The following is a 26,922-nucleotide window of genomic DNA, read 5'->3' on the forward strand; positions in this document are numbered from 1 at the left end:
TTCATGAAATTGTAAATTTGCATGAAACATTTAACCAAATGAAAAGTTATACATGTGTTTGCTAGCTACTATTAACAGGGTTGTCTATTATTGCTATGGAATTTCTGAGAGAATGCCATCTCAGACTAGATGACCTTTAACGGTCCCTTCAAACCCAAACTATTCTATGATTCTATGAAACATATGTATTAATATGTATTATGCATTTATATAAAGTATATATAAATAAATATGTATTTCAGAAACACTCTCCTCCTAGGTGTGGATAACTAGCCCTGCTTTGCAGGGGGTTTGGACCCCTCGAGTTCTAACTGTCTCTCTCAGTATAAATTATTCTATGATCTCTACCAACGAATAGCATACTTAGACTGCTGTAGTTATTAAAGGTCATTTTAAATTCAGGGCTTTTATACCCATGTAGGGAAGAATTCACTTCCTACAAGTTTAGCTGTCTAAAAGTTAACCATCCAAGTTAGGCATTAATGCTTTTTCTCTAGTCATGAGAGAAAAAAAAACAAACTCAGATCATTTCCAGGTTCACACTACCCATCTTACAAAATTAACTGCCCTTTCTGAAGGACTTAATTTTCCCATTTTCTTATAGAGAGATTCTACGTGATTAAGACTGAATGCTTAACTTTTAGACAGCTTTATTAGTCAGAATAAATTGACTATAAAAGACATAGCATAGGTGCAGATTCTGATCATCAGAACATGAAAAGAATTATAGCCATGAAAAAAAAACAAACCAAACCAAATCAAAACCCCAAAACATACGTAACATTAACAATAACATAAATGCTCAGTGAAACTGGAACTTAAACCTTCTTTATAAAAACCCAGCAACTGCTCAGGAAAGGAGTTTAAAACACATGAAAGGAAGATTTTGTAAATAAAGAATTAGGTATTCTATCAGCATAAGTACAGCAATGTCAGTGATGGTATGACCTTCCCATCATCTATGAATTTTCTCTAAAAAAAAAGAATTTGTATTCAAAGATGGAACAAAATCAATGTATTACTGTAAATATCAAAGTATTAGTCAATGAATATAAGTCATGATCTACCATTTTCACCTGGAATAATATTTCACCTATGAAGTCTGCTTTCAAATTGTGATTATCAACAGGCCTTTCAGCCTTGCAACAGCATTTCTCAAAGCTCTGTTAGGCTCTGAAGCGTAAAAACTCCTTAGCAACATTTAAAATTTAAATATGCTGATTTTGTGAAATAAAAAACTTCCAAAAAAAATTGTTGTAGTATCATTGACTTTAAAGTTTTGATTCAAAGGACTTTAAAAGAATTTAGTATTTTTATTAAATTATATAAACATTTGCATTAAAAATCATACCATTGTATTTGAAAACTTAATTTGGAATTTATTTCCTCAGAATCATCCACAGTATAATTTTATTATTATTTCAGATTCAAACTGAAAGTAACTCACTCATCTGAGTGAAAAGTTCTTACACATTTTCATCAGTCCTTTAATAATGAGCCCAGTAACGTCTAGAAAAATTACCAGTGCAGGACAGGAAAAAGAGACTGACAGACTGACAGTTATCAGAGAAATTGTCCTTACTGACAATCAGCAGGATTCATTTCAGCATCTGAAAGTCTTTTAATGTGCTCATAAAGTTGTTCTACTTTATCATCATGCACAGCCACAGGACTGGGCCACATTGTTATCCCTGTTTCTGGTAATATAATATTCAATAAGCAATGGGCACAGACTGAGACACAAGAGGCTCCTCCTGAACATCGGGAAACACTTTTTACTGTAAGGGTGACTTAGCACTGGCACAGGCTGGCCAGGGCAGTTGTAGAGTCTACCTTCAGAGATACTCAAAAACCATCTGCACACAGTCCTAGACAGGACACAGCAGCCTTCTTCCCAGCCCTGCTGGAGCAGAAGAGTTGGATAAAGTGACCTTTCCAACCTCAACAATTCTGGGATCATGTAAATATTAGATTAATTTCTAAGTAAATCACTGAGCAAGTGCATTATTCATGAACAAAATACAAGTATTTGACTACAGAGTGATGACTTATAAGTATCTTCATATAAATAATAGCTCAGCATCTTCCATACCTTGGAACTTGTTTTTTAAAGACTAAATGAAACAATAAAACAAGCACAAAACATGCCTAGTCCAGCATTTTTATCAGAGCATACTTATTGCAACTGTTATGACTCTTGTATGCACCCTTGTAAGTATGTATTCTTGTAAGTAAAACTCTTGTAAGTACTCATGGAACTTGTATGATTCTTATGATTCAATGTAAGTCTTACAATAACAGGAACTGTATTTCTTCCATGTTTGCTTACAAGGCAACTAACATAGGTGACACTTTCTAGACTATTTAGCTTAGAGAAGACTATGACAAAATATGCTTGAGAAAGTTGTAATTGAAAATTTTACTCTTTCTACTACTCAACACAGGAGTTAGTTTCTAAGCCTTTTAGTAGAGCACATTTTAAGCTACAGTAAAAGATCTAATTTTATTCCAACAAAATACAAACATACTGTATTTAAATCCTATACTTCCCCATTAGAGTTATATTGTATTTAGCAATTTTTTTTTTTTTTTTCTGGTCTCAAGAGTCATGACCTAAATACAATAAATTCTTTTTGTAAGCGTACATGCAGCACAGACTTAAGTACATTTTCCTTAGAGGCTTCCACTGTCAACAGGCAGCTTTAGGAAGAATAAACAAGACCACTTCTGAACTAGATTCTTAATATCAGAAGACTTATTTTGCACAGAATGCTTTTCAACTGTACTATCACATAACTCTAACAGTTCTAGTAAAAGTATTCAGACTCATGTTTCATTCTTTGTGTGAGTGATCCCACACAAAGTAGAATGTCTCCACAGTAAATTCTGAAATAAAGAACAGGAAGGGGTGTTCTGGGTCAAATTCAGAGGTTAACCAAAGGTACTATGATATATAAATGTCTTTCACAACAGCTTGATCTTGAAAACATTTTGGGGGTTTTCACCCTGTCTAAGAAAGATGGATTCTGAATGCCATTCCTTGATAATTCAAGACCTTCTGATGAATGATAACATCTTTACTCATGGTACCCTATATTCATTTTTTCTTCCATCAACATTATTTTTGGCTTAAACTCTTTCTTCCTTCTTTACATAGTCATTCCATCTTCCTGCTTCTCCAAGAAAACCTATGAAATAATGCATACTCCCTCTCAACTCAGTTTTTCCCAGAAGTAAGAAAACTCCAGTTAGTCTTTTCACACAGAAGGTGTTATTGCCTCTTTGCTCTAGCAGTGTTTTCCTGAATCTCTTCCAATTTAAGGTTGGTCTAAATCATTACTGAACAAAAACCCAGGCAGAAAGGCTCAAACCAGCCTTTGGTTTAAGTGCATTCTCCTCTACTTCTCATAGAAATCTCTTATGTAATACATTTCAGAATGATATTCATCTTTTTTACACCCACCTCCCATCGGCTGTCCACAACTGCTGTATAACATGTACTTTCCCTGTCTCCTACTGCTACCTAAAAAGTCAGAACATAAATTTTTGTTAACTGCTAGATATAGAGCCCTCATCTTTGTACCATGCAACATCATCCCATATCTGTTACTCATTCTTATGTACTACCATACTCATTCCCTTAGGTAACTGTTCAACTCAATTTCGTGTCATCAAAAATTTCTACTGGCATGCTCTCCAAACACATTCTTAACCAGCAACTACTACTATTACTAGCCTCTTCCATCCTTTCAATCTCTTCTGTAACTGAATATTTTTTCCTCTGTTTTATTATTTACCTTACTAATTATTTTACTTTTTCTTACTTCATACTGAGCAGTAATTTAAATGGGGAAATTTTGAAAGAGATCTATTTTAGGGATATCATAGTTCAGTTTCAGAAATTCTGGTACCAAAGTGTGATGTTAAGTTATACTGTATAAAGATAATTTTGGCACACCCTTGTAATATTTTAAAGTTAAGTTTCTGACTTATTATTAGTTTTTAATTTAAAAAGAGTTTGAAACTCTTCTCTATTATTACATTTACTCTAACTGGTCTGTAATTACCTGCTCACTTTTTCCCTCCTTCTTTAAACATAGCTGGCCAGTTAAACGCAGATATTCATAAGGTTAAGACTACTAATCTAATGGAAATAAAAATTACTTCAATGATAGCAATTAGAAAGACACCTGCATTTCTGTAACCTGAATTTTAAAGAAATAGTTAACAATACATTGTTCTGTTGCAGTATAGGTCAGTACAAAACTTTAGAACCATCTACAGTTAGTCAATCTTTGATTTTGCTCCAACATTAACAGCTATGGCTTTAGCAGCATTAACTAACATCTCAAGCTTCATATTTAATGTTATTAATTATTTCCTATTTCCAATCAGACAAGCTTTTTCTATGGCTTAATCATTGATCCATTCAAGCAAGGTTCTTTTTGTTAAGATTCTATTTATGCAAAGTGTAATGACTTTTCCAGACCATATTTTTAACTGGTTAAGGCAATCAACAAAACCAGAGTTCTAACAAAAATGCTTTGGAATGTAACTGTATCAATATATATTTTCTAGACGGAAAGCATCATGTAAATAGTAAGAAATAACCGAACTTTAAAAACCACTAAAGAAAACAAGTGCTAAAAAATATTTTTTGATAAAGCAAGACTTATAAGATGTAACATTATAACTAAATAATAATTATCATATAGTCATCATATATTTATGTATTCTTCTATTAAATCAAATGAACACAGAGTTCTTCCTCTCTCCACAATAAAAGCACTGGGCAGCATATTGTCATGGGGTCATAGCAGCATATGTCAGGCTGCTAGCAATGCAAGCTTGTCATTCATAAAATTATAAACAGAAAAAAAATTATAAAAGTACTATTTAGAATATTTCAAGTCCATAAAGGAAGCTAAATAGTACAGCAGTCATAAGGAAGTTATTTTCTTGGAAGGCTGTATTACTAGAATGTTACAGGCTTACAGAAGCATTGAATTACTTACATGAAGATCTAGACAACCTAATTGATGAGAAAAAAAATCTGGTTCTGCTTTAAAGTGTAAGCAGTATGTCAGACAGTTTCTCATGTGAAACACACATCTCCATTTAGATACATAATGAATACCATCTGAAATATGCATTCTTAATAGTATAAGGTACTGCAAAGTGTTCACCTGACAAATCAATTACATTTAGGGAGTATTCGGCTACCATTCAAAAACACACAATACCAACATTTACTAGAAGAAAAAAAAAGATTAAAATAATATAATGATCCAGTTCCTTAGAATTTCCATTTTTTTAGGCTCTGTATCACATTTATGATGAATATTATTTTCCTTAGCTAGTCTCCTGCATTTTAGCAGTTTTGCTTATGTGAGACACAGAAACATTAAGGGTTATACATCTGCTATAGGTCAACAGAAATACCTCACTACAGGCTGAGAGCGCCTCTGTACTAAGTGGCACACCCCATGAAGGTTCACAGATGCAGAACCTCCTCTCTTCTCCAGATTTCTAGCAATAAATCTTTGAATAAAGGATCTATGCTGTGTTTCATTTATTCTCTTACACTCTGAAAAGACACCAGTGGAATAGAAGCACAACTGCCCATAGATTAGAGAAAAACAAACAAACAAACAAAAAAACAACCCTCAACAAACCCAAAACACCTCGATTCTACTGTATACCAAGATCACTGCTACTCCTTTCTGCTTTACCCAAGCCAAGTGTATTCATTCTTATTGCTGGAGCTATTGCTGAAACTGGTAATTCTATTATTCAAATAATTAAAGTCTCTCCCTTTTTCAACCCTATCCCAAGATATTCCAGTAACCTACAGAGGTTAGTCCTTAAGCAACTGCTTCTGTTCCCTACTCCAGTGGGTGCCTTTTTCATCTTCTATCGTTAAGAACTTTCTCACTCATTTGATTCATCCTTACCATCTCCTTATTCTAATCACACAACTGAATCTGTCTTCCTTTTTCTCTAACTACTGTCTTGACAGGTTTACAACTTTGCCAAGACAAGTATGCCCAGGCTCTCATGGCTACCATCAAATTCTTTAGTAAGTGGCAGTTCAGAGGCGCAAATAAATTAACATGGAGAAAAACTGTAGTTTCAGTGATGGTATATTTCAAACCTCTGGCAAGACTGAACTAAGATGTTTCTTTTTCATTCTAGTATCTTGAAAAGAATAATATTGATATAGAATAACAAAATATCATATTGTGATTTTAACTTAAGTAATTAATTTTGCAGTTCCTAAAAAAGACCAAGGTAATTTTAGGTAATGACATTTATGTAATTATTTAAAAATTAATGAATACAAATATCACTTGCTCATGTGGTTTTGTGTAGTACCTTATTTCACCTATATAAGCTACTTTTATTACCTGCTTGTTAGAAACACCCTCTTTTTTTTTTTTTCATTCCTAGCATTTGATTTTTAATTTAAATGGTCCTGCATCTGTTGTAAATGCCAGTGCAACAGCCAAAAGAACCAGTAGCTACAGGCTTTCATCTTGGTCTCCTTGAAGTCAGCAGCATTACTCCTACTCTGAAGAGAAGACAGGACCCAAAGAGGTCAAACCAGGTATTAAATCAATAGGAGTTCTGCAGCCAACCTCGATGGGAGCAGAATTTGGGCTTTAAGGAATAAATATTGATTACGATTAAAGGAGCATTAAGTAGAAAACTGGTGAACCAAAACCAAAATCTTTATAAACTACATACCTGAGGCAGTGCTGAATTAAGCTGTCGCTGGAGAGAATCTCTGTCGTAGATGACATCCTGTAGGCGTTGCTGTGCAAGTGACAAGCTTTCCTGTGTCTCCCGAAGAGTATCAAGGAGACGGTCCCTTTCATCCAGCATGTTCACCATCAGCTGCTCAAAGTGAGAATCCGAGTCCGAGCCGCTGCTTTGGGACCCCCGTTGACTCATCGGGGTGTCCTCATTTATCGTTGGCATCACTTCACACATCATTTCTTTAAAAAAAAAACAAAAATCAAGGGAAAGTTCTTCAGCAGAAAAACATTTGAAGGGATTTGATAAGAGGAATTAACTCTGTCACATGGACACAGTTAGCAGATTATTGCATTGTTTCCTCTTTCAACTTTGTGCTTTCCATGTTAATCAGATGGTCGATAGACAGGGATTAAATACACTGACTAAGTCAACACAGCAAAGACTTTGAATGTGCTTCCTAAGCGGAGAGAAGAATGACTGGAAGGAGACGGAGGGTAGCGGAATATTTTAAACTAATAGTTTTGCAAATAATGCTCTCTTAAAATGACAGAAAAGACTTCCTCTGCATTTTAGTCTCCTTTATCATTGATTTTCTCCCCTTTCTTAATGTCATTGTTGAATTGTTGATATTGATGCCAGCAGCTGCCATTAATTGCCAGATTTTGTTCTGCTCTAGGCATTTCTACAGTACAGCTTAGGCTAACCATTGATCCAGTATCATGCTGCCTTAACAATGCCAGGTTAATCTATTTTTCTGTGTAGTTATTCCCACCCTTGGGGGAAATTATTCTCCAGTGAGCTTGTTCAGCAAGAGGTCAAAAACTAAAAAAAATCACAGCTAATTACCACCCCTGAATTACCAGAGTCAGAATCACTGTTGTTTCTTTCCTAAAACAAGTCCTAAGCAGAGCAAGTACCACCTAGTCCCATTCTTCAATTATAAAGCTGCTTATTTAAATCTCAAACCCTAGTTCACACCTGGGGAGAAACTTATGCTATGAGATACTGGGTCCAGCAAATGGGAGAAAAAAAAAAACAAAACAAAACAAAAACCCAAGCAAACAAAAACCAAAACCACCCAAACAAACAAACAAAAAAAAAAAAAACAAAAAAAACAAAACCCCAAAACAAAAACAAACAAAAAAACCCAACAAACAACAAAGCAAAAACAAATCCAAAGATAGGAGAGGTCTCAAAGCTCAGATTAAAAAAAAAAAGATTGTGTAATAATAGATGACATCTACCCAATGACAGTCATCCAAAGAGTTAGAAACAGTTTTTCTAGTTTGACTGAAGCAGTACATGAGACATAACTGTAAGTTTAAATTAACCTTAAGTTATATTAACCTTAAGTTTAAATTAACTTAAGAATTAATTTCTGGATATTCTGTTATTTTAGTAACTATTGGAAGACTTTTATCTCAACAAGTGGGATCAAAGTAAAATATGTTACTTAGAAGTTTGCTGTGAACTTTCTGGACATGATCTTTGTCTACAAGACACGTGGTTGACACGTTTTCACTGTTAAATGTGTCATCATGTAACATTCTCACCATTTTAGTCTCACTACTATGATGGATTAGCTCTACATTTTCTTAAATCTGATCTGCTTTCCAAAGTAGGAAAATGGAACTTGTGAATGTGGCATTTATGAAAAATGGAAGATCTAGCTGTTACAGAATGTCACTGAAAGACAGGCCATGCACCAGGGAACAAAAGACCTAAGACACTTGTTAATTCATTAAAACCAACTCCTCCTATTATCACTAAGCCACAAGCAACCCTTGTGCTAACACTTGCTGCTTAGATTTACCTTGATGATATTCTGCATGCTCATGCATCCTTAATTTTCACTGTTTTGGCAAATGTGATAACTAGCAAAGCTATCAAAACTACCAAACACTGGTATTTCAGCATGAATTATCAGCTACTACTGCATAACCTTCACAGGTAATAGCTTAGTTTCTGAGGTTTTAGATAGGTCTTGATCCTGCTTTTAAAATGTCTGGACTGGATGAAAAATAAGAGTTGTTTGTAGCTATTACCCATTTAGTAATTAATTAGGTGCAAGAGAGAAACAGTTAATAGCTTAAAGTGATAGATACTGGTAAATCCACACATCTCTAATATATTTAGGTCAGGTATATTTACTCAGGATTATCTGATTCAATGCTGCATATCTCCATTACTCATGAGGTTCAAAACTTTGTTCCACTAACTTTTGCCTCTTCTAAACTACAGGCCTCACTAGGAAGCACCATAATGTCCTTTCATATTGAGATGTTAACACATCAGCACCTCCATCGCCAAAAAAACCTTCAAGTTGAAAAATATCTGTGCCATTACCAACTGACCTTCGTGGTAGCTACCACTTCCTCTTTGGAGTATAGACACTGTGTACTGTGAGGCACCACAGATAGGGACAGTGACTAAACTCTGCAGCTGGACCAACAGAATAGTTTGAATAAATGAGTACCCACCATCCTATACTTCAATTTCCTATAGAAGCAGAAGAGCTTTTGGGAAGTTCCTGCTGATGTAACGACTTTGTCCACTGTCCACACATGCCATGATATGTGGGACTACCAGCAGGGACGAGCCACTGTCTTGCCTCCACAAACCTCTCACAGTGTTGTGGGAACATATTTCACTCAGCAAACAGTCATCACCCTGTGGAGCATCTCCACCCAGGTCTTGTGGCTAACCAGTTTGTGATGGTCAAGGCAACAGAAAGCAAAGGGACAACTAAAACATCCAAGGCCATCTGTCACTAGCCCAGTTTAATCATAACTTTTCCATATGCAGCAGGTGGCCAGAGACCAAGGTGGCCATTCTTCAAGACCAAAGGAAACAATTCAGATTGTCACTGAACCCTTCCTGCTTCATAATCATCAACATCTCATGGAGTACACTTCCTGCTCCAGGGGATTCTCATTGATGAACCTCCATCACTCAAGAAATTACCTCCAATGTCCTGCACAGCAAATCACATGGTCTGAATGGCACAGCATACACTGTGACTGCTCACAGGCAGCGGCAGAGTGAGTGGTGCAATTTTTCACACATGCTGGTATGTGTGTATGAACAGGCAGGGCAACCTCTGTGTGAACAGCTGTTGCTATGTCAACTCTTTGTATTTAAACTAGAAAGAAAATCTCCTCCTATAGCCATTATGGAGATGCAGAAAATCCTATATATGTAAGTGGCTGTAGGGCAGCAATGGAATCCATGGGTTGAATGCTCATGGCACTGTTGCCACACCTTCTCCCTCTCAGCTGCTGCATTCTGGGAGGGCAGTGGACCACGCAGTGTGGTTACCTTGGAAGGCTAGGCTGCATTACCATGACATGACACAAGTAATAAACTTCTGCTATCAGTAAGATCATGGAGGGCAGGGAAATTGGGTGGAGTTCCAGATGTAGGCAGTTTCTACTGGAAGTTTTCTCCCATAGCTCACAGCCTCAGGAGAACCTTTATAAGATACAGGAGCTCTTGCAGTCAGACTGGTGATGTACACTGCCTTCAAGCAATTTGGAGATCATTGCCATTTTTCAGTTGGAACCATATACATCCTCTCCCTTTCCCCACCCTCAGCTTGGAGACAAATACAGAAAAGCAGTATGCTAACCTGGGCCAGATCAGAAATGCTGGTAGATCACACCAGAAAGGGCTGTGCTGACACTTGCAACAATGAGGAGCAGGTGAAAAGAGAATCCTGAGCCATGTCCTCACATGGATATTTTGTGGGAGACAACAAGGCGCCCAGAACAACCTTGAAGGGAACTCAGCTTCTCAGGGTATTCCTGGGTCATCAATTCAGAAAACAACAAAATTTCAAGCAACTGCAGGTATATTGTGGGGCTCCCAAAGAAAGATTTCTTACAGGTCTTTGTGAAAGACATGTATGCCATGCTCTTCCAATTTACTGATACTGGGAAATAAAGGGTTAACATTGTGCCTGCTTGCTTAAGCAGTCGCTGTGCTTGGTGAAGCAGAACCATAGGAGTCAAAGTTGATAGAATGGTATAGCAGAATTGTAGGAGTTACAGCTGCTAGGCAGAATTGTAGTAGGTAAGATTCATAGCTTAATATTTAAGACATTCTTGTTCAAATAGTATCTTTAGAAAGAAAAGGAACAAAAGATAGCCAGAGTAACAAAATTTACAAACCTGACAAGTTTCTGCTTTAAGATACATAAAACCGGCTGGTACCTAACCTGAGGTTTGGACAGGAGCCGAAACCCTATTGAGTCTGCGTGAAAGCAAGAGGTTACTCACGGTGATGAAGAGGAACTACAGGCCCTCATCCTCACGACCCCCTAACGACCACCACCAGGAGGCACTGCACAGGCACACCAATGAGACGAATGCCAGAAAACTAATTATAATACTAGACGGGAATAGGTTTTGCATATGTATTAGGTGTGAAGCAATCTCATGTTTAGGTAATCATTATATGTAATATAAACGAACTGAGTGGCAAAGGGGGGCACGCATGCATTTGGAGGAGAAATCCCCATGTGCCTCAGCGCTGAGTAAAGCATACCTACTTTACAACTCCAATGAGCTGTGGAGTCAATCCGTGTATCATTACTATGATTTGTGTCTTCTTGCCCTTAGAAAAGCATTCTTTTACATGTTTCTCCCTTTTTAAAAAACAAATAAACAAACAAACAAAAACACCAAACAACAACAAAAAAAAAAAAAAAAAAAAAAAAAAAAAAAAAAAAAACAAACAAACAAAAAACAACCACACCACTTTATCTGGCATGTATTAGTCATGCCGGCCAGCAGATGGGATGCCTTCAGTGTCCCAAGGCTGCCACCATTTAACATTATTCCCAAGAAATGCTGGCCTTCTTCCAGCATATGTTCAAGAATAGAGCCATTTCCCCAGGACCTTATTGCACCCTTTATCAGTTTTCTGCTTGATAGCAGAAAGGAATCAAAATACTGAGAATATTTAAGAAACTTAAAAGGACGAAGAAAAAAAAAAAAGAAAGGAGAAAATGGAGGTTATTTCAGAAGGGCTGCAACAAAAGCAAAGGCAGGTAAAACAGAGCATGGACTTCAAACCAACAAAAATAGACAAAAAGTATCATCAAACAGCCCAATCACAATTTAGTAGTTGAAGACATGCAGCTGAGGACAAATAGGAGGGCACATTTGCATTTGGATCTTTCTATAGGAAGCGAATCACATCAGGGAGTTATAAGAGTTCTTGAAGTTTCCAGAGGCTTCTGGTGGCGTGTGCAGGTATTAGACAATCCTTGGTTAACCACATGATGATGTGATTCACGCACAGGTTCAGGCCATTACAGTTAAGCTTCCAGTTTAACTGTAGCTGTAAGGAACTTAAGTTTGAACACACCAACAGCACCTAGAGAACCAAGCACAATGCAGATGGAAAGACCTGAAGAATCTTCATTAAAACATAAAATAGAGATAGTATTGCTATGACATTTGGGTCTGACTGCTAATGTGGTCATACCATGAGTAATTTTAGTCTTAAATTTCCAATGAGGAAAGAAAGCATTCTAATTTTTCTATGTAAGTCTGAATTTTAAGCCTCACTTTGATGATTAAAACCCACCAAAACTCTGGCAATTTTTAGTCTGGTTTCATAATATAATCAACTGCAAAATTTCATACACTGAAATGTGAAGGAATCTTGCCCTACTAATAGCGGACCATAAATCTGTGTTAAGCTAAAATGTACTTAATACAGGAAGGATTTCAACCATTAGATACTGAAAGTGATCTCTCTGGTAAAATAACCAGAATAAGTCATTTCTTCTGTGAAAAATGCCTTTTTCAATTGTATTTAGGGGAAATGCAGCCACATGCAATGCTGCAGTTCTCAAAGGTTCAGGATAAGGCTACTGGCAAGCCCACTTCTATTACATTTTAGACCCACAATGGCACACACGTTTTTGTGGCTGATCTGTGAGCTTACAGAACTTTTGATACATCTCAGATATGTTTCACTATATATGCATGAATTAATTTTCATACAGAGAGAGATCAGATTCATCCTGAACTTACTGGATATACATATATATATATAGTTCAGGAATAACAAATCCATGCATATGTATCAGGTATTTGTCTCAGGTACAGAGTTCTTATTAATTCATGTAGGCATCAGTTCTACTCAGAACTCAGCAGGATAACTAATGGGCCATCTTTAAACTTCCTCCTTGTTCTCCATTTTTACCACTTCAATGGCTTGGCTCACAGGACTTGATTTTCTGAACTGTAACTTTTGGATAGACCAAATACAGTCATAAACTGACATTCGAATATTCCATGTTTCCTAATTCTGTATATCAGCCAACAGTTTGAGATCCTGCTCCCCTGTCATACAACTGATTACTATATATAACTATGTAACCAGAGACAGCCCCAAAAGATCAAACATCAGGAGGAAGTTTCCTGGCCCTCTTCTCTTCTGAATTGGTTTTATACAGTGAATTAGGTTGTTAGTTCCTCATTCAACTCCATGTGCACACTGAAATTCAGATGTAAAAATATGTCTGTGCATACATTTTAATCTCTCCATTTGGTCTGCATGCACCAGCTCCTATGTTTTTTGTTATCCCAGGGCAGTATTCCTTTCACTAATCAGCGTCTTCCTATCAAGTGCTACAAGGCAATTACAGTTATGTAGCTTTGATGAATCCTATTAGGGAAAAATAGAGCAGACAGTAAAGGAAGAACAAGTGAAGACAAAGGTGTATGAATCATCAGAATCCCTCCTCTGAAGTTTACAACAAAAAGCTTGAATTGTATTGCCACAAATCTATATTGCAAAATTACTTCTCTTGTAATTTTCAGATAATGTGACAAAATATAAAGGAAATTGGAGTATATAAATACCTGCCTTACACTTCAGAAATTTACACTGATTGCTAAAACTTTTTATTTTCCAAACCTGCACTGAGTAGCCTGATCTTATTTTGCAGTTGGCCCAGCATTGGGCAATCGGTTGGTACAGATGACCTCCAAAGGTCCCTTCTACACGGAATAATTTCATGTGTCTGGAGAAAGCTTTAAGTTTAAAGAATTCACTCATTTACCATGGAGATTCTGAAATTTAATGTCTATTTAAATAAAGCTGGAGAGAAATTTGGAATTAAAAAAAAAAAAATTGTGGTTCATTTCATTGTGTACATAAAGAAGGAAATAAATGAACGACAACAACAAAACAAAAAAAAACAAAAAATAACAAAAAAGAAAAACAACAAACACACACAAAAAAAAAAGTAAAAAGAAAAAAAAAAGAAAAACTTTATTTTAGTAGAATGGCCTGTCTCTACCTTGTGGAGATCAGTGGGATCTCTATACTTGGAAAACTTTGACAAAGTAAAGAAAATCATGATTAAAACATAAACATCAGTTATACCTGATTACAAGTATGGACACATTTTCAGATACTGCTATTTACACTAAATATCCTAATCTCCAAATGACATTAAAAAAAATAAGAAACAGCCCCCCCCCCCCCCCCCCCCCCCCCCCCCCCCAAAAAACACAAACTAGAGAAATATGAAAACATAATCACATGAGGAGAGGAATGAAAATATGTACTTTTTAGACATCCAAATTTAAAGAAAATATGTGCTTATTTTTTGAAATGTAGGCAATTACTCTTTGCCAGAAAATACACACACACCCACAAAAAAAACACCCCCAAACCTACAATGTTATATTGGATGTCAAAATGACACCTCTCCAAAAAAAAGTTTACCACTTTACTCAGTATTCTGAATGCAAGCAAAGCAAGCTCTCAAAGAAAAATGCATTTACTTTAAGGCACCAGCTTTTTACAGTTAATATATAAACACTGATTTTTAGATACATCAGAAGCCATAAAACATTTAAGTTTTAAAAGTCTTGTAACTCAACTTTTATGGCCTCCCATATTCTTGCTTATCATTCAAATGGTTTAAACAAAAAAACAGGATTGAAGGAAGATTTTAATGCTTTATATTTTTTCACCTACCCAGTGAATGACAGTAAAGCAAATAATGAAAAAACTATTTTTAGAATAAAGACTGAAAAGCTGATGAAGCCTAGCTTGGCAGGAGAACACATATGTACAGTATGACAGTAGTCAAGTGGTATATGCTCCTTCTAGAATCTAAAGGGAAAAATCAGTAAATATAAATAAATACTCCCCCCCCCCCCCCCCCGCCAAATCCCAACACTGAACTTACTCAGTGGTCATCATCTGTTATCAAGTCAATGTTTATAACATACATAAAGCCCTGAGGTGCTTGGTACATTTAGGAAGTTCTCTGACCATGCTATTGATGTATTTATGAGAAATAAAAACAAGAACACATTCTGTTCTCATCAAGAACTGAAAAAAAAAAAAAAAAAAAGAAAAAGCTTTCCTAACATCATAGTCGCAGAAAACAAGCAAATATAAACCCCCAAACAAACCCAACTATCAAGAAACACAGACTTGGCTTCTTCTTGAAAGGTACATAATGCTGAACTGAGTAAACTCGGAAATCTGTACGCAGCTATCTGGAGTCAGATTTGCAGAGACCCAGTAAATTACCACTGAAGCAATTTACTAAGGATTTCTTTACCAAGACCCTGGTCACATGAAAGAAAGAAGAAAAGATGAAGTAGGTATACTTCAGGCATCCAATTTGGTTTCTTAATCTGATACTCAAATCCTACTTGATTATACCAGTGGCGTCCAATCATGCATCTAGTAAATCACGCAGCTCTGTGCCACTGGAGGAGAAATGCAGACTGGTACCCCCACAAAACTGAGTCAGGAAAGGAGTTGAGGGAAGAATGGAAGTGGAGAGGGAACAGGCAATTAAGACCTTCATTAAACATACCTGTCCTCAGGAGTGAGGAACAGGTCATATAACTACAATGGCAGCAAGCCACCACCAAGTGGTAGCCATCTTGCTCTGTCCGGATATGACTGAAGGCACGCAAAGTTATGTATGAGGGAACACAGACACCCAAGAAAGAACACTGAGGGCACTGGCATTTTTTTCCATTGGTGTTAGGAACCACAAGGGGTGGATTAAACACCTCTGTTGCATACCTTCAAGACCACGGAAGTCCATGGTAAAAGAACAAGGCCTCGTGTACAGTACTTCTTATACTGCCAGGACTGCAAAGAAGAGGCACGAGTAGAGGCAAAGCGCTTAAAAAGGTGACATATGCTTCATTAATACCTCTTTATTCAAAAGAATAAAAGATAAAATTTATGTTCCTTTGCCAGAAGGCAGCTGACGCTCTGTAGCAATACAACTTAATTAGAGCTATGCTTGACTGATCTCAAGTCTTTTTAAATGTGTTTCTCTTTCTTGAAAAACAAAACCTCCATTGGTACTGAACTGGTATCTCTGAAGGAATAAATTTACCACTTTACTCAGTACTCTGAATGTAAGTAAAGCAATCTCTCAAAGAAAAATGCATTTACTGTAAGTCACCAGCATCTTACAGTTAATACACAAACACTGTTTTTTGGATTCATCAGAAGTCATAGAGCAAACCTTACAATTCCCTTGCTCAGGGAGCACAGTAAGTGCCCAAAACTTTCAAGGACTGTAATGGACACTGAACTTGTGTGGCACCTTACAACTACCACAAACCCTCTGAGAAGTTCTGAAGGGGAAGTAGGATACTGACAAATTACTGTTTCCCTTAAAATGCAGCAACTTTTTATGTAGCACATACCTGCTCCCTAGGAAAAGACTTTTAGGCAATGTAATAACTTTGGAATTCTTCTAATTTGAAGCAAAGCCTAAGCACTTATTTTTATAGTTGTTCTAGACCTGAAGTGCTCAGGTATAACAGCCACACACAACGGCAGTCTGTGAAGCAGCACATTAAAGTCCTCTAAATACATTCTCTTCCTTATCTGTTGCCTATCTTGTACATGATCTACTGCAAAATTTGTTCCAGGTTGATTGGTTCCTAGATCAGTGTTTTCTCCAATCACTTGCATGGAGCCTAATCCAACAACTGCTTGAATTCATGCAAATTCTGTCATGGATATAAGTAGGTTTGAATCAGGGCAGATGGTTGCAAAAAGTCAGTAACACAGGCAAACCATCAACCTCTTGTCATTTTACTACCTCCAAACAGGGGGATAAAAATCACAAATGTGTGTTCTGCATGACTAGGTAGTACACGGGATGTTATGTGACCATTGCCTACAATATTAAGAGAAATCACAAACAGGTTTCCCCTCTAAGCACACAACATTTAACTGGAAAAAAGCAATGACTATTTAAGTTATCTTTTCTATGAGAGGGGGAAAGAATGTGGCTCATTCTCATTGCACGAAAGATCTTTTAGGTCATATGAAACATGTCACAGCAAATCTATAGCATTAGCTGTGTCTCCATCAAGACTGAACTCAATATTAGCTCAATTAGAAATTCTGCAGCTTAGTTTAGATATCCAGGTGAGTGAACGAATAAAAAATGAAACAAAGGACACAGAATATGCTTACTCTTAGTCAAAACTGAGTTACATAAAGCTCGTTTTCAGGAACTCCTCCATTAACACCTAAATTGATAGCAATTCTGTCTTACAGATCCTGATAATCATTTATAGACTGGCTGCAAAAGTCCATTTTCAACACTTTTTCTAAAACTACTTGAAATTTCTGCGGTACATATGCTATATAAAGATGGAAAATTAAAAAGTTGTATCTTTCTTCTCATCAGACCCCACCCTGTATGGCATCTCCTGTTATCTCAATTGTTCAAGAGTCTTGGAATTATTTATTTTTTAAAGCAAATGTTCTAATGAACACCTCTGCAATTTCATGTAGCCTAGGTATAATTTACCAGCTGAACTTCTTTTACTTGGGCAAGCTCTGGGAATGAGAAGACAGAATACTACTTGGCTTCTGCGTGACAATGGCTGTTAGACAAGCATTCATTTTGCTCACCTTGAAGGCTACCACCTTAGATGTGAATCTAATTTTACTCCCTCACCTTTCTGTCCATAACTGGTTTTAAAACCTTCTTTTCTCTATAGTCAAATGTTGATTTGCATACCAATCTTGAGGAGTCATTTCAAGTTACTTGCAATTTTACTGCAGGAAAAAGAAGTAGATATCTAACTACCATACGTTCTAGCCTGTCCACAGTGACATCAGCTGGAAAACTCATTTCATTGGATCATTTTGGATATTTTGCATTTACAAACTATTTTTTTCCCAAATCATTAAATAAACATAGTGGCTGACAAAACCAGTTCTTACTGCAATTATGTCTTTTCAGATGTTCTCATCAAGATCACTCTTAGGCAGCACAGTGCAATTCCATAAGGAAAATCCTTCCTATTGTCTGAGTTGCATTACATGCTATTCCTCCTCCTAGTTAACTCCTTACCTGCCAGCCTCCACTAAACTATGATATCACCTTTAACAGAAGCATCCTGCACTCCTTCCACACAGGAGGGGTGATCAACACAGTACCTTAAAAAAGGACTAATTCTGACTCTTTGTACTTTACGTTATCCCTCCAGCCTCACATCTCCCTCAACCACAAAAAATAAATGAGAAGTTGACTTCACAATTTTTAGTCTTAAATTCCCCAACTTCCATTACAGAAATGCATTGAAATACCATACATGTACTACAGCAAGCAGCAGACTGCAAGATTTTGTTTTTGTATCTCACCTCCCGGAGGGTAGCAGGGCTAAGGAGAGAATGTCTTAACTCAGAAATAGAAGGTTCAGTACCTAGTGGCTTTTATTTCGGCGTCTGCTATTTCACTTGATCAATAACAACCGCAGTCTCCACCGGCTTCGAGGGGGGACTCACACAGCCGAGCACTCCTGGACCATCTTCCTAGAAATGGTGACACAGGCGTTGCTCCGAGAAATCCCAAACCCCCGCACACGTCCTCCGGCAAGACTGGCTGCTTGGCACCTCAGCATTTTCTTCAGTCACTTCGTCAGCAGCCAAGAGGAGAAGCATCCATGGGAAAAATGGCATATTACAAATTTTGCTTTGGGAAGCAGAGCTCGGCTCAGACCATTGTCGGGAGCGGGGGGGGGGAACGCCTCTTAAAGCTCCAGCAGCCCCTTTAGAGCAACAGCATCTTTGCAGCTGGAGGCAAGCGATTACAGGAGGGAGGGGCCAGGGCGAAAGCATCTTCCCTTTATTTCTCATCTTTTGTTAAAGCTTAACTGAACGCTGCCTGATTTCTCTGGTTCTTCAGTACCTCCCAGCCTAATTATGCCTCTGCGTGACTGAAGTCCACACGCGCGCACGACTGCCTGCATGATCAAAAGCAAAGGCTGTTTTCTGCTTTACAGAAAGAAATCCTCTATCCACAGCTCACCGCTGTTCGGCAGGCACCGTACGCAGCCTGATCTCAGCGGTACAGAGCAAGAGCCGCGGCAGTGGGAGCTGGAAGAGCCCCGGCCGGTCACTCACAGCAGATGCGCTCGGTCCACTCCGCGCATCGCGCCCCTGCCTGGGGGGCAGCGCCAGCGACGCCCGGGGCCAAGCACTGCCCTACCCTTGGCTGGAAACTCGGTGATGCCCGTGTTGAAAACAGCACGAGAGCAACAAGATGCTATATTCTCTAATTCAAACGAGTTCAGGCAAACGCCAGTACATCTTCTCAAGTATACAGTGTAATAAAACGTATCATCTGCTGTAATCTGACCATGACAAAGCAGTGCTAAACTCTGATATAATCTGAATAGTCCAGGCGTGTAATTACTATTACGGCAGGCGCTGGCAAGCGCCCTTTCCCCGGGTCCAAAGCCGGGGAAGGCGGCAGCGGGCGAGCGAGGCGGTAAGGGGGAACGCACGGGCGCTCCCAGGCTGGGCGCGCTGCTCGTTGGCGGGGACTTCCCCTGGAAGGCGCTGCAGTGGTTTCCACCGCTCCTTAAATAAATTCTGAAGTAATCACGTCTGCTTCCCCTGCCTCACGCACACGGCTCCCGCATGCAGTTGCCGCCGCTGCTTCGCGGCGATTATCCCCTCACGCCAGCTCCCTACATAAAGGACACCAGGGAGGGATCCTGTCGGGGGAGTGGCGCGTCGTGTTCCCCCATCCCTCAGCGCAACGGCTCCTCTCCGGCCGTTAGAAAGGGCTGGAAGGCGGCCGCGTGGCTATCCGTTGGGCCCCTCGTGCTCGAGCAAACTCACTGCGCAGCCCCCGCCTGTCCTGCGCGGGCCGAGGGTGGAGAAGGGGTGCGGAGGCGGGACGCGGGGTCTCGGAGGACGCGGGTGTTGTGAATAAATGTGTGCCAGAAAACGGTTAAAAATGGGAGCTTCTCATAGCGTTTCATAGAAAGCTTTGGGTTGGAAAGGATCTTAAAGTTCCAGCCCCATGCCATGGGCAGGGACACCTTCCACTAGACCAGGTTGCTCGAAGCCCTGTCCAACCTGGCCTTGAACATTGCCAGGGATTGGGCAGCCACAACTTCTCTGGGCAGCCTGTGCCAGTGTCTCACCACCCTCACAGTGAAGAACTTCTTCCCAATATCTAATACTTCCAGAGAGTTACTTTGAAATCAAGTTCATCCTAGTTTGAGGATGAGACAGTTATCAACTGCACAAACTTCATTCTTGCAATAAATATTTCAGTATTTGCTTACACTTCCTACACATACTGTCCATGAAGTCCATCTGTCCATCCGCTTTAAAAGGGCATGGGAGGGGAGCGACCACCCAAGTGGGTTCAAGGCTCAGTGGTGCTGCGGTGGTGGTTTCACAGTGGTTTTGACACTGTATTGTGGAAAATGTAAATGCTCTGCATGAATGAATGGTAGAAGGCAAATAGGGTGAGAAGAACTGCCAACACAGACATTGCAAAAACAAGTGCAAAGAAAGTGCTGGTGCCAAGCCAGAGTTTGTTGCTGGAGCTTGGCCTTTCAGTGCAACTCATGGGTTAAAAGAGACAAACCAACTCTTTCCCTCCACTTACGCCATTATTCTAAGTGGCTTTTTGTCAGTTATCTTGGGCACTTCAGATCCTTATCCCGACTTAATTTATCTTCAACACACAAACCATTAGAGCGGTGTCCTAACAATCACTCTGCAGCTAAGGGCAAGATCCATCATCCACTTAGGCACAACAAATTGCAACAAATCTTGAGTTTTGAGTTAGGCAAGCAAAGGAAAACTAAGCAGCTCAGAAAGCACTCATGAGAGCAAGCATGTTCAGCAGACAGCCATGTAGACTGGTTGGTATGTACTTCTTCAAAGAAGGACATATATGATGGGGTTTCTTCCTTTATTTTGGGGGGATTTTTATTTTCCTGTCTTTGGCATTAAAGCACATTACTCTGTAAAATAAGGTACATGGGGCAGATCAGGATTCACAACTTCAAACTACAACTTAGCACTGTTATGTTTTATAACAACATCTGTAAGCATGAGGGTGTCACTCTTTCTAAGTATTGATGAAAACAAGTGTCATTTATGACATCCTTCCTTTTTATCATATTTAAAAGAGCAACTTACCGATAAAAACATTTGCTGGGTATGTAGGAGATCCGAACTCATCGTCCATGTTCACACAAGGTGGTTGTTTTTAGAACTTGGAAAAAATTCCAGTCCTTGTTCTGTGGACTAGAGGAGTCAATGATTTGAAGTCTCCTTCATAATCATTTGATTTATAAACATTTGTAGGACATTTTGGGAAGCCTGTTGGCCCTTCAGCTCCTCATGCCCTTCCTCTCTACTTTCTTTCAAGCATGGAAAAAAAAAAACAAAAAACCCAGCACAGAAAGATTGTTACTGCTACTTATAGTATTGTCCTAGTTGACCTGCTGCCCTTAGCTTCTCTGTTGCCAGACTCACAGAGGACTAAATGGCTGAAATACCGTCCTTCATGGCGCTGAGGTTACTGCATAGTGTGGAGGCTGCCACTTAACACCTGTGCTTTGTGATACCAATTTGAACAGGAGCCTCTTCCTATTCAAGCACATAAGCTTTTGAAGTCAATGGGGTGAAAGAAGGAGGAAAACTCTGAAGAATAGAAAATGAAAAACTATGGAAGAAACACAAAAACTGGGATGGAGCAAGCCCTTTGGGCTTTGTTACACAAGGGGAATTCTCCCTACAGTAAAGGGCCTCTTTTGGTAAAACTAAACTGCATGGATAATTTTGATGAAGAGCATAAAAGCATAATGATATATTTTATGGAAACTTCAGTAGTGAATGTGCTGTTTAATTACACGCTTAAGCTTCTCTTGAATGGAATTCAACCATCAGACCTCCAAAACATATTTTTGCTTATCCAAGCTCCAAGTACGCCAACCAAATCTGTTAATTAGCCCCAAAGCATGAAATGCCCAGTCTCTCCATCACCTGGCTCTGTTTCATCTGGTATTTGAGCACATGGAACTTACAGGAGATAAGTGGGTAAAGACAGGTAGGAAGAGTAGGGTGAGTTTGTACTCTTTATTACCAGAGGAAGTCCTCTTCACCATTTACCAGGTTATTTAAAAAAAAAATAAAATATATATATAATTTAATGTCAGAAAGAATACTTTAAAGACACATCTGACAGCTGTCTTCCTTCCCTGTGTAAGTCACAGCATGGGTCTTCCTCACATTCTGCCTCCAACAAAGATAGAGACTCATGAAATATTTTGTTACAAACAGCGTAGACACCCCTGTACTCTCAAGGAATAACTAATCATATAGGGAGGTAAAGAACCACCTTTGAAAAAGATTTGCCTTTACTTTCAAGACATACAGTGCAAACTGAGGAGAAGATAATGTTTACAAAAGTATGTGATGTAGTCAAAGCAGTAAGAATGGAAAGTGATTCCTGTAGCTCTGTTTTGCATAATATTGATGATGCAGCACTTCAGTTTTTTAGGGCCTGCCAGAGCTACTACAACATGATGAAGGCCTGCATAAGATTTTTAGATGAAGATAGAGAAGGAAGAACCTGTCTTAGAAATGTTACTTTGGGATAAATAATAAAGCACCAATATTTAGAACTAGTCTTTACTTGATAAAGAAGCCATTAGAGACTAAGAGGAGTGCAGAAATAAAGCTCAAGGGATCTTGGCTAAGACCGGGAAAAAGAAAAAAAAAAAAAAAATATTGTGTGAATAAATTACATTCCCATGTAATTGGAGTAATAATTCCGATTGTACTTTACAATTGCATCCATGCTTATTTCCCAAAGGCTCTTTGCATATTAAGGGTTCCTCTGTAGTTCCTCACTAAATTTCTTACCTAGTTCAGCTGTGAGTTTTACTTCCCATATCTTGATTTCTGTGTTCCACTAGAAGATTGTTATAAACCTGATTTTCTCACACAAAAAAACATTATACATGTGGTTTCAGAAATTGATGCGGTAACCTTAAAAATTTCTTATTGCAGACGTTCAATGGAGGAAGAAAAAGCTCAGAACAGGGACATCCTCTTAACTTAGAATTGAATTGTTTGAAGCTAACTAAAGGCCAATAGAAGACATCCAAACCTGAGAGTTTAATAGGATAGTTAGCACCTTTCAGCACAGATGAAAGCCCTCACCTGGGAAAGGACAGCTTTTCTCTCTCTTAGTTAGCTGATCTGCGGAGCAGGTTCTAGTTCCTGCCTGCAGAATGCTTGAATGTATCAGAATCTTCTGGTCTTACTATACTCCTCTGGGGTGCTTTTTCTGGGGGTGTGATTTAAGGGCTGATAAAGACCTGCTTGAAAAATCCCAGTTGCTCACATACTGTTGTATATCAGACCTGAAAATTGAAGGGGACCTTTTATTTTTGTGATCCCAGATTGGGAACATTGTTTAAGAGCAGTCATTCTGCTATTTTTCTACTCACTCTGATATTACTCAGCTGAAGTATTGCTTGCAGCTAAAGTGGTATGTGAGTGAACATTTTAATTGTCTTCTATTGAATGCTTAAAGTGTAATAGAAAACTTTACTGTGATTACCATATGAAATGATAAATGTCATTCATCTCTGTTGTATCTGTGCTATCAGATTCTTGGACTATGATTTCATTATTAGCTTTATTATCCTTAACATATAGATGCAAGAAAAAGGTTGCATGAAGAAAAAAATTTCTCCCATTTCTGTCATAATTTTTCCTCTTTGTCTTGTTTCAGGTTTTTTACAAACTGCTCTAAATTGGTCTTTGCCGATGGCATGGAGCAGATCTAAGTGGGTAACAGCAATGTCTTTAAAAGTCACTGAAATCCAGGTACACAAGAGAGAAATTGATGTCCTATGCACGTTGCTTAGCTGAGGAGCTTCCTTTTCATCCGTGCAAGTATAAGAACATGCAGACTGTCAAAATAGCCGCTGTGGTCAAGAAACAAGGTATCATTATTTTAAAAATACTTTAAGCATTTTAAAGTTTGTGATCACTATGCATTTGTTAAAGATCATCCAAGTCACAATCAAGTTCTTTGCATAGTGTGTGAGTTAAAGAAGGAGGAGCTAATTCTAAAGCCAAGGCTGAGGACCACAAAGGAGCTGTTGACTAGAGAGATCAGAAAATAGTAATATGAGCCATAACTGATGCTGGTGAAAGATCTTATAATTAAGAAATAATCCAATCTATAACACCAATGGCAGTAAAAAAGACATCATAGCCAGCATCAGGACAAACTAACTGATAACATTAGTTTACCTTTCCACCCCAAGATTCCTTCACCATTTCAAACCTGAAAAAGTTAAGAAGGTAAAGACCAGTGACGTCTCCATCTGAAAATATCAGGTCATTGAGATATCTCACAGGTATTTTAGGTCATGCCTGGATCCTTCACACATGAATAAATAAAAACCTGCTTACACTAAACCCCTCCAAAGCAGTATCCAAATTAAAGTTTCCATCACTATAAATTGCCAGTAAACTGTCTCAGTGTAATGTCAGTGAGGTAGCTTCAGCTACACAGACTTTGATAATCTCTTAGCTTTGCTACAAAAGTGCTATTTATCTGGATAAAAATCTTCCTATGACCAGGAAACTACAAGTACTGTACTTGTGGTGCAGTATGGCTCATCAGCTAGACAGACTACTTAGAGAAAGCCAAAATGCACACCACTACTTATTCTAGATTTTAAACACAGGGATATTTAAAAGAGGTTCTGATACTCCATACTTTCAAATATTCCATGGGTTGGTATTTTTTATCTCTCTAGTAGATTAATTAAAGTTTAGAGTTTGACAGTTATGTTCTTTAATTATAACAGAATGTTTCATTATTGGGAAAAATGTCATCTGCTCAGAGAAAGAAATAAAATGAAGGACTCTTGTAGGATTTTCTTAGCTGATGGGCTGAATGTAGTAGTGTATAAACATGCCAAAACAAAGAAATTTAAGAAATCATGCTGATGTAAGACACTCAATTGTATACCTTCTGTTTCAAGTAGATAATAAGGATAATAAATAAGGAAACACACAGATTAAATGCCTACCTGGAATATTAAACAGATTTTCACAAAAACTGTGGCGGTATTTCCCCACTATTCAACCATTCACATTCATGTGTAGCCAAAGCATGTCCACCTCCACTTTGATGCAGTTAAGGGAATGGCAACTTCTGGTGCTAGAAAGAACTTCATAAGATAATGGATTGCTAACAGAATAAAGCCTTGCTTTGTCAAAAGACAAGGTCAATAGTTTAGGAGATTCCAGCACTGCATTCCAGCATCTGCTGTTGTTCATTCCTACTATGTATAAAAAGTTTCAAAGAATGCTGAGTTGCTTACCCTGCTGTGTTCTGGCTGGCAAATCTTCATCAGATGTGCAAATAACATTTCAATTTTTTTTTAAATAATTCATATGCTTGCAGTACAAAAATTACCAATGCCATTTAAAATATTTCTTCATAAAGGTATTTTTTAGCTTTGCCATATATGTGTACTGGTTCTTTCTCACTGTTTTAAGGTTTGGGTTGTTTGTTCATTTGATTGTTTGGGTTTTGTTTGTTTGTTTGGGGGTTTGAGGATTTTTGTTTGTGTGTTCGGGGGTTTTTTTGTTGTTGTTTTTTTTTTTTTGTCTTTTTATTTTTTTTGTCCAAATTGTTGTTTAAGAGCAAGAAAAAGAAACTGGATTCTTCGTTCACTATGACAAACAGCCCTACTAACAACCGGGTACTTTGGAGAGGTTTCTAGTTTTTTTCCTAGAAGAAGGAGTCTGACTGCAGGAGTTCCATACGTGCAAAATCTTTTCTTTATTAATGTAAAATTGTGAAATAGAAGCCAGTATATGAACCATACATCTTCCTTAGGGTACAAGCTTAGGTTCATAATCATCAGTAAAACAGTGGAAGGTTCAGGACTAGAAAAAGCCCAAACGAGTTCCTTCTTTTGGTAGGTCATGGACTTGCATGTGTTTTTATACACAAACCTTTTTATTATGTACCTGTTGAGCTTCCTGCCCACACAATATACCTGATAGAGAATCTGAAATAGTAATTAAAAAGAATGACGGGCAAGAATACAAAGCCGAGGAAAAGAGAGAGAGAAGTTAAAGGAGCTTGCATGCTACTGTTATTGCAGTAAGAACACGGCCCAAACAGCATTAACTGTGTTGCAATGGGGCTGGTTTCCAGCCTCTCACCTTGCCATGCTGCACACCAACACAGGGCTCTTTTCTGTACTCCTCTATGCATTTATGCAGTAACAGGAATAATGAGCCATTAGTTCTCAAAGATCTGAGGGCTTGTGGTGTCATTAAACATGTAGCGGTACAAATTTAAATTTATGTAAGATTCAGTGATGTTGAGCCTGCTCTTTATTTTGCTGTCTATATGTTAGATTGTTATTTATTATATTAGACAAAAGGTAAGGTATTCTAGAACACACTTGGCATAATATATTATTGTGAAATATATTCCTTTTGCTTATAATTTTTAGTGCTATTTAATGTCCATTATATTTAATGAAGAATATAAAAATGTTAATTCTACTTTGTTCAATTATCTGAATAAAAATTCATAGTAGAAAATAGTAATGGACTAGGAATTCAGTCATAGGGAGAAATACATGTATTTGGAAAAAATACATATATTTGCAGAATTTCTAAGTTTTCTCCTTTAAGTGAGTCATATTTTCTGCTAATTATGTGCATCGCTGCTAGCAATTTATTTTGTTAGTTTGAAACTATTTTCAGTCATGGCAAAGATTTCTTAACATCTGTATCTGTGACAAGCTTCCCACTTCTACCATTAGCTGA

General features: G+C 38.0%; 1 protein-coding gene across 6 annotated transcripts in view; it reads right to left on the reverse strand.

Moving 5' to 3' along the window:
- Positions 1-18,816, reverse strand: part of PPFIA2 (PTPRF interacting protein alpha 2) — a 315,167-nt gene extending 296,351 nt beyond the window's left edge. For 3 of the 6 annotated variants that reach the window (XR_009963873.1, XR_009963874.1, XR_009963871.1), the window contains exons 1-2: positions 18,495-18,815; positions 6,748-6,998 (exon numbers count right to left, since the gene is read on the reverse strand). Coding sequence is in view for 2 of the 6 variants with exons in the window: in XM_062613845.1 (XP_062469829.1) it covers positions 6,748-6,996 (249 nt within the window). In the remaining 4 variants the exon portion in view is untranslated. Of the gene's footprint in view, positions 1-6,747; positions 6,999-18,494 lie in introns of all 6 variants that reach the window. The other 3 variants (XR_009963872.1, XM_062613844.1, XM_062613845.1) reach the window with 2 other exon arrangements.
- Positions 18,817-26,922: the final 8,106 nt, after the last annotated feature.

Source organism: Pezoporus occidentalis, unplaced genomic scaffold (assembly GCF_034315485.1).
Source record: "Pezoporus occidentalis ecotype Australia unplaced genomic scaffold, CSIRO_AGI_Poc_V1 ctg17, whole genome shotgun sequence".
Lineage (NCBI taxonomy): Eukaryota > Metazoa > Chordata > Aves > Psittaciformes > Psittacidae > Pezoporus > Pezoporus occidentalis.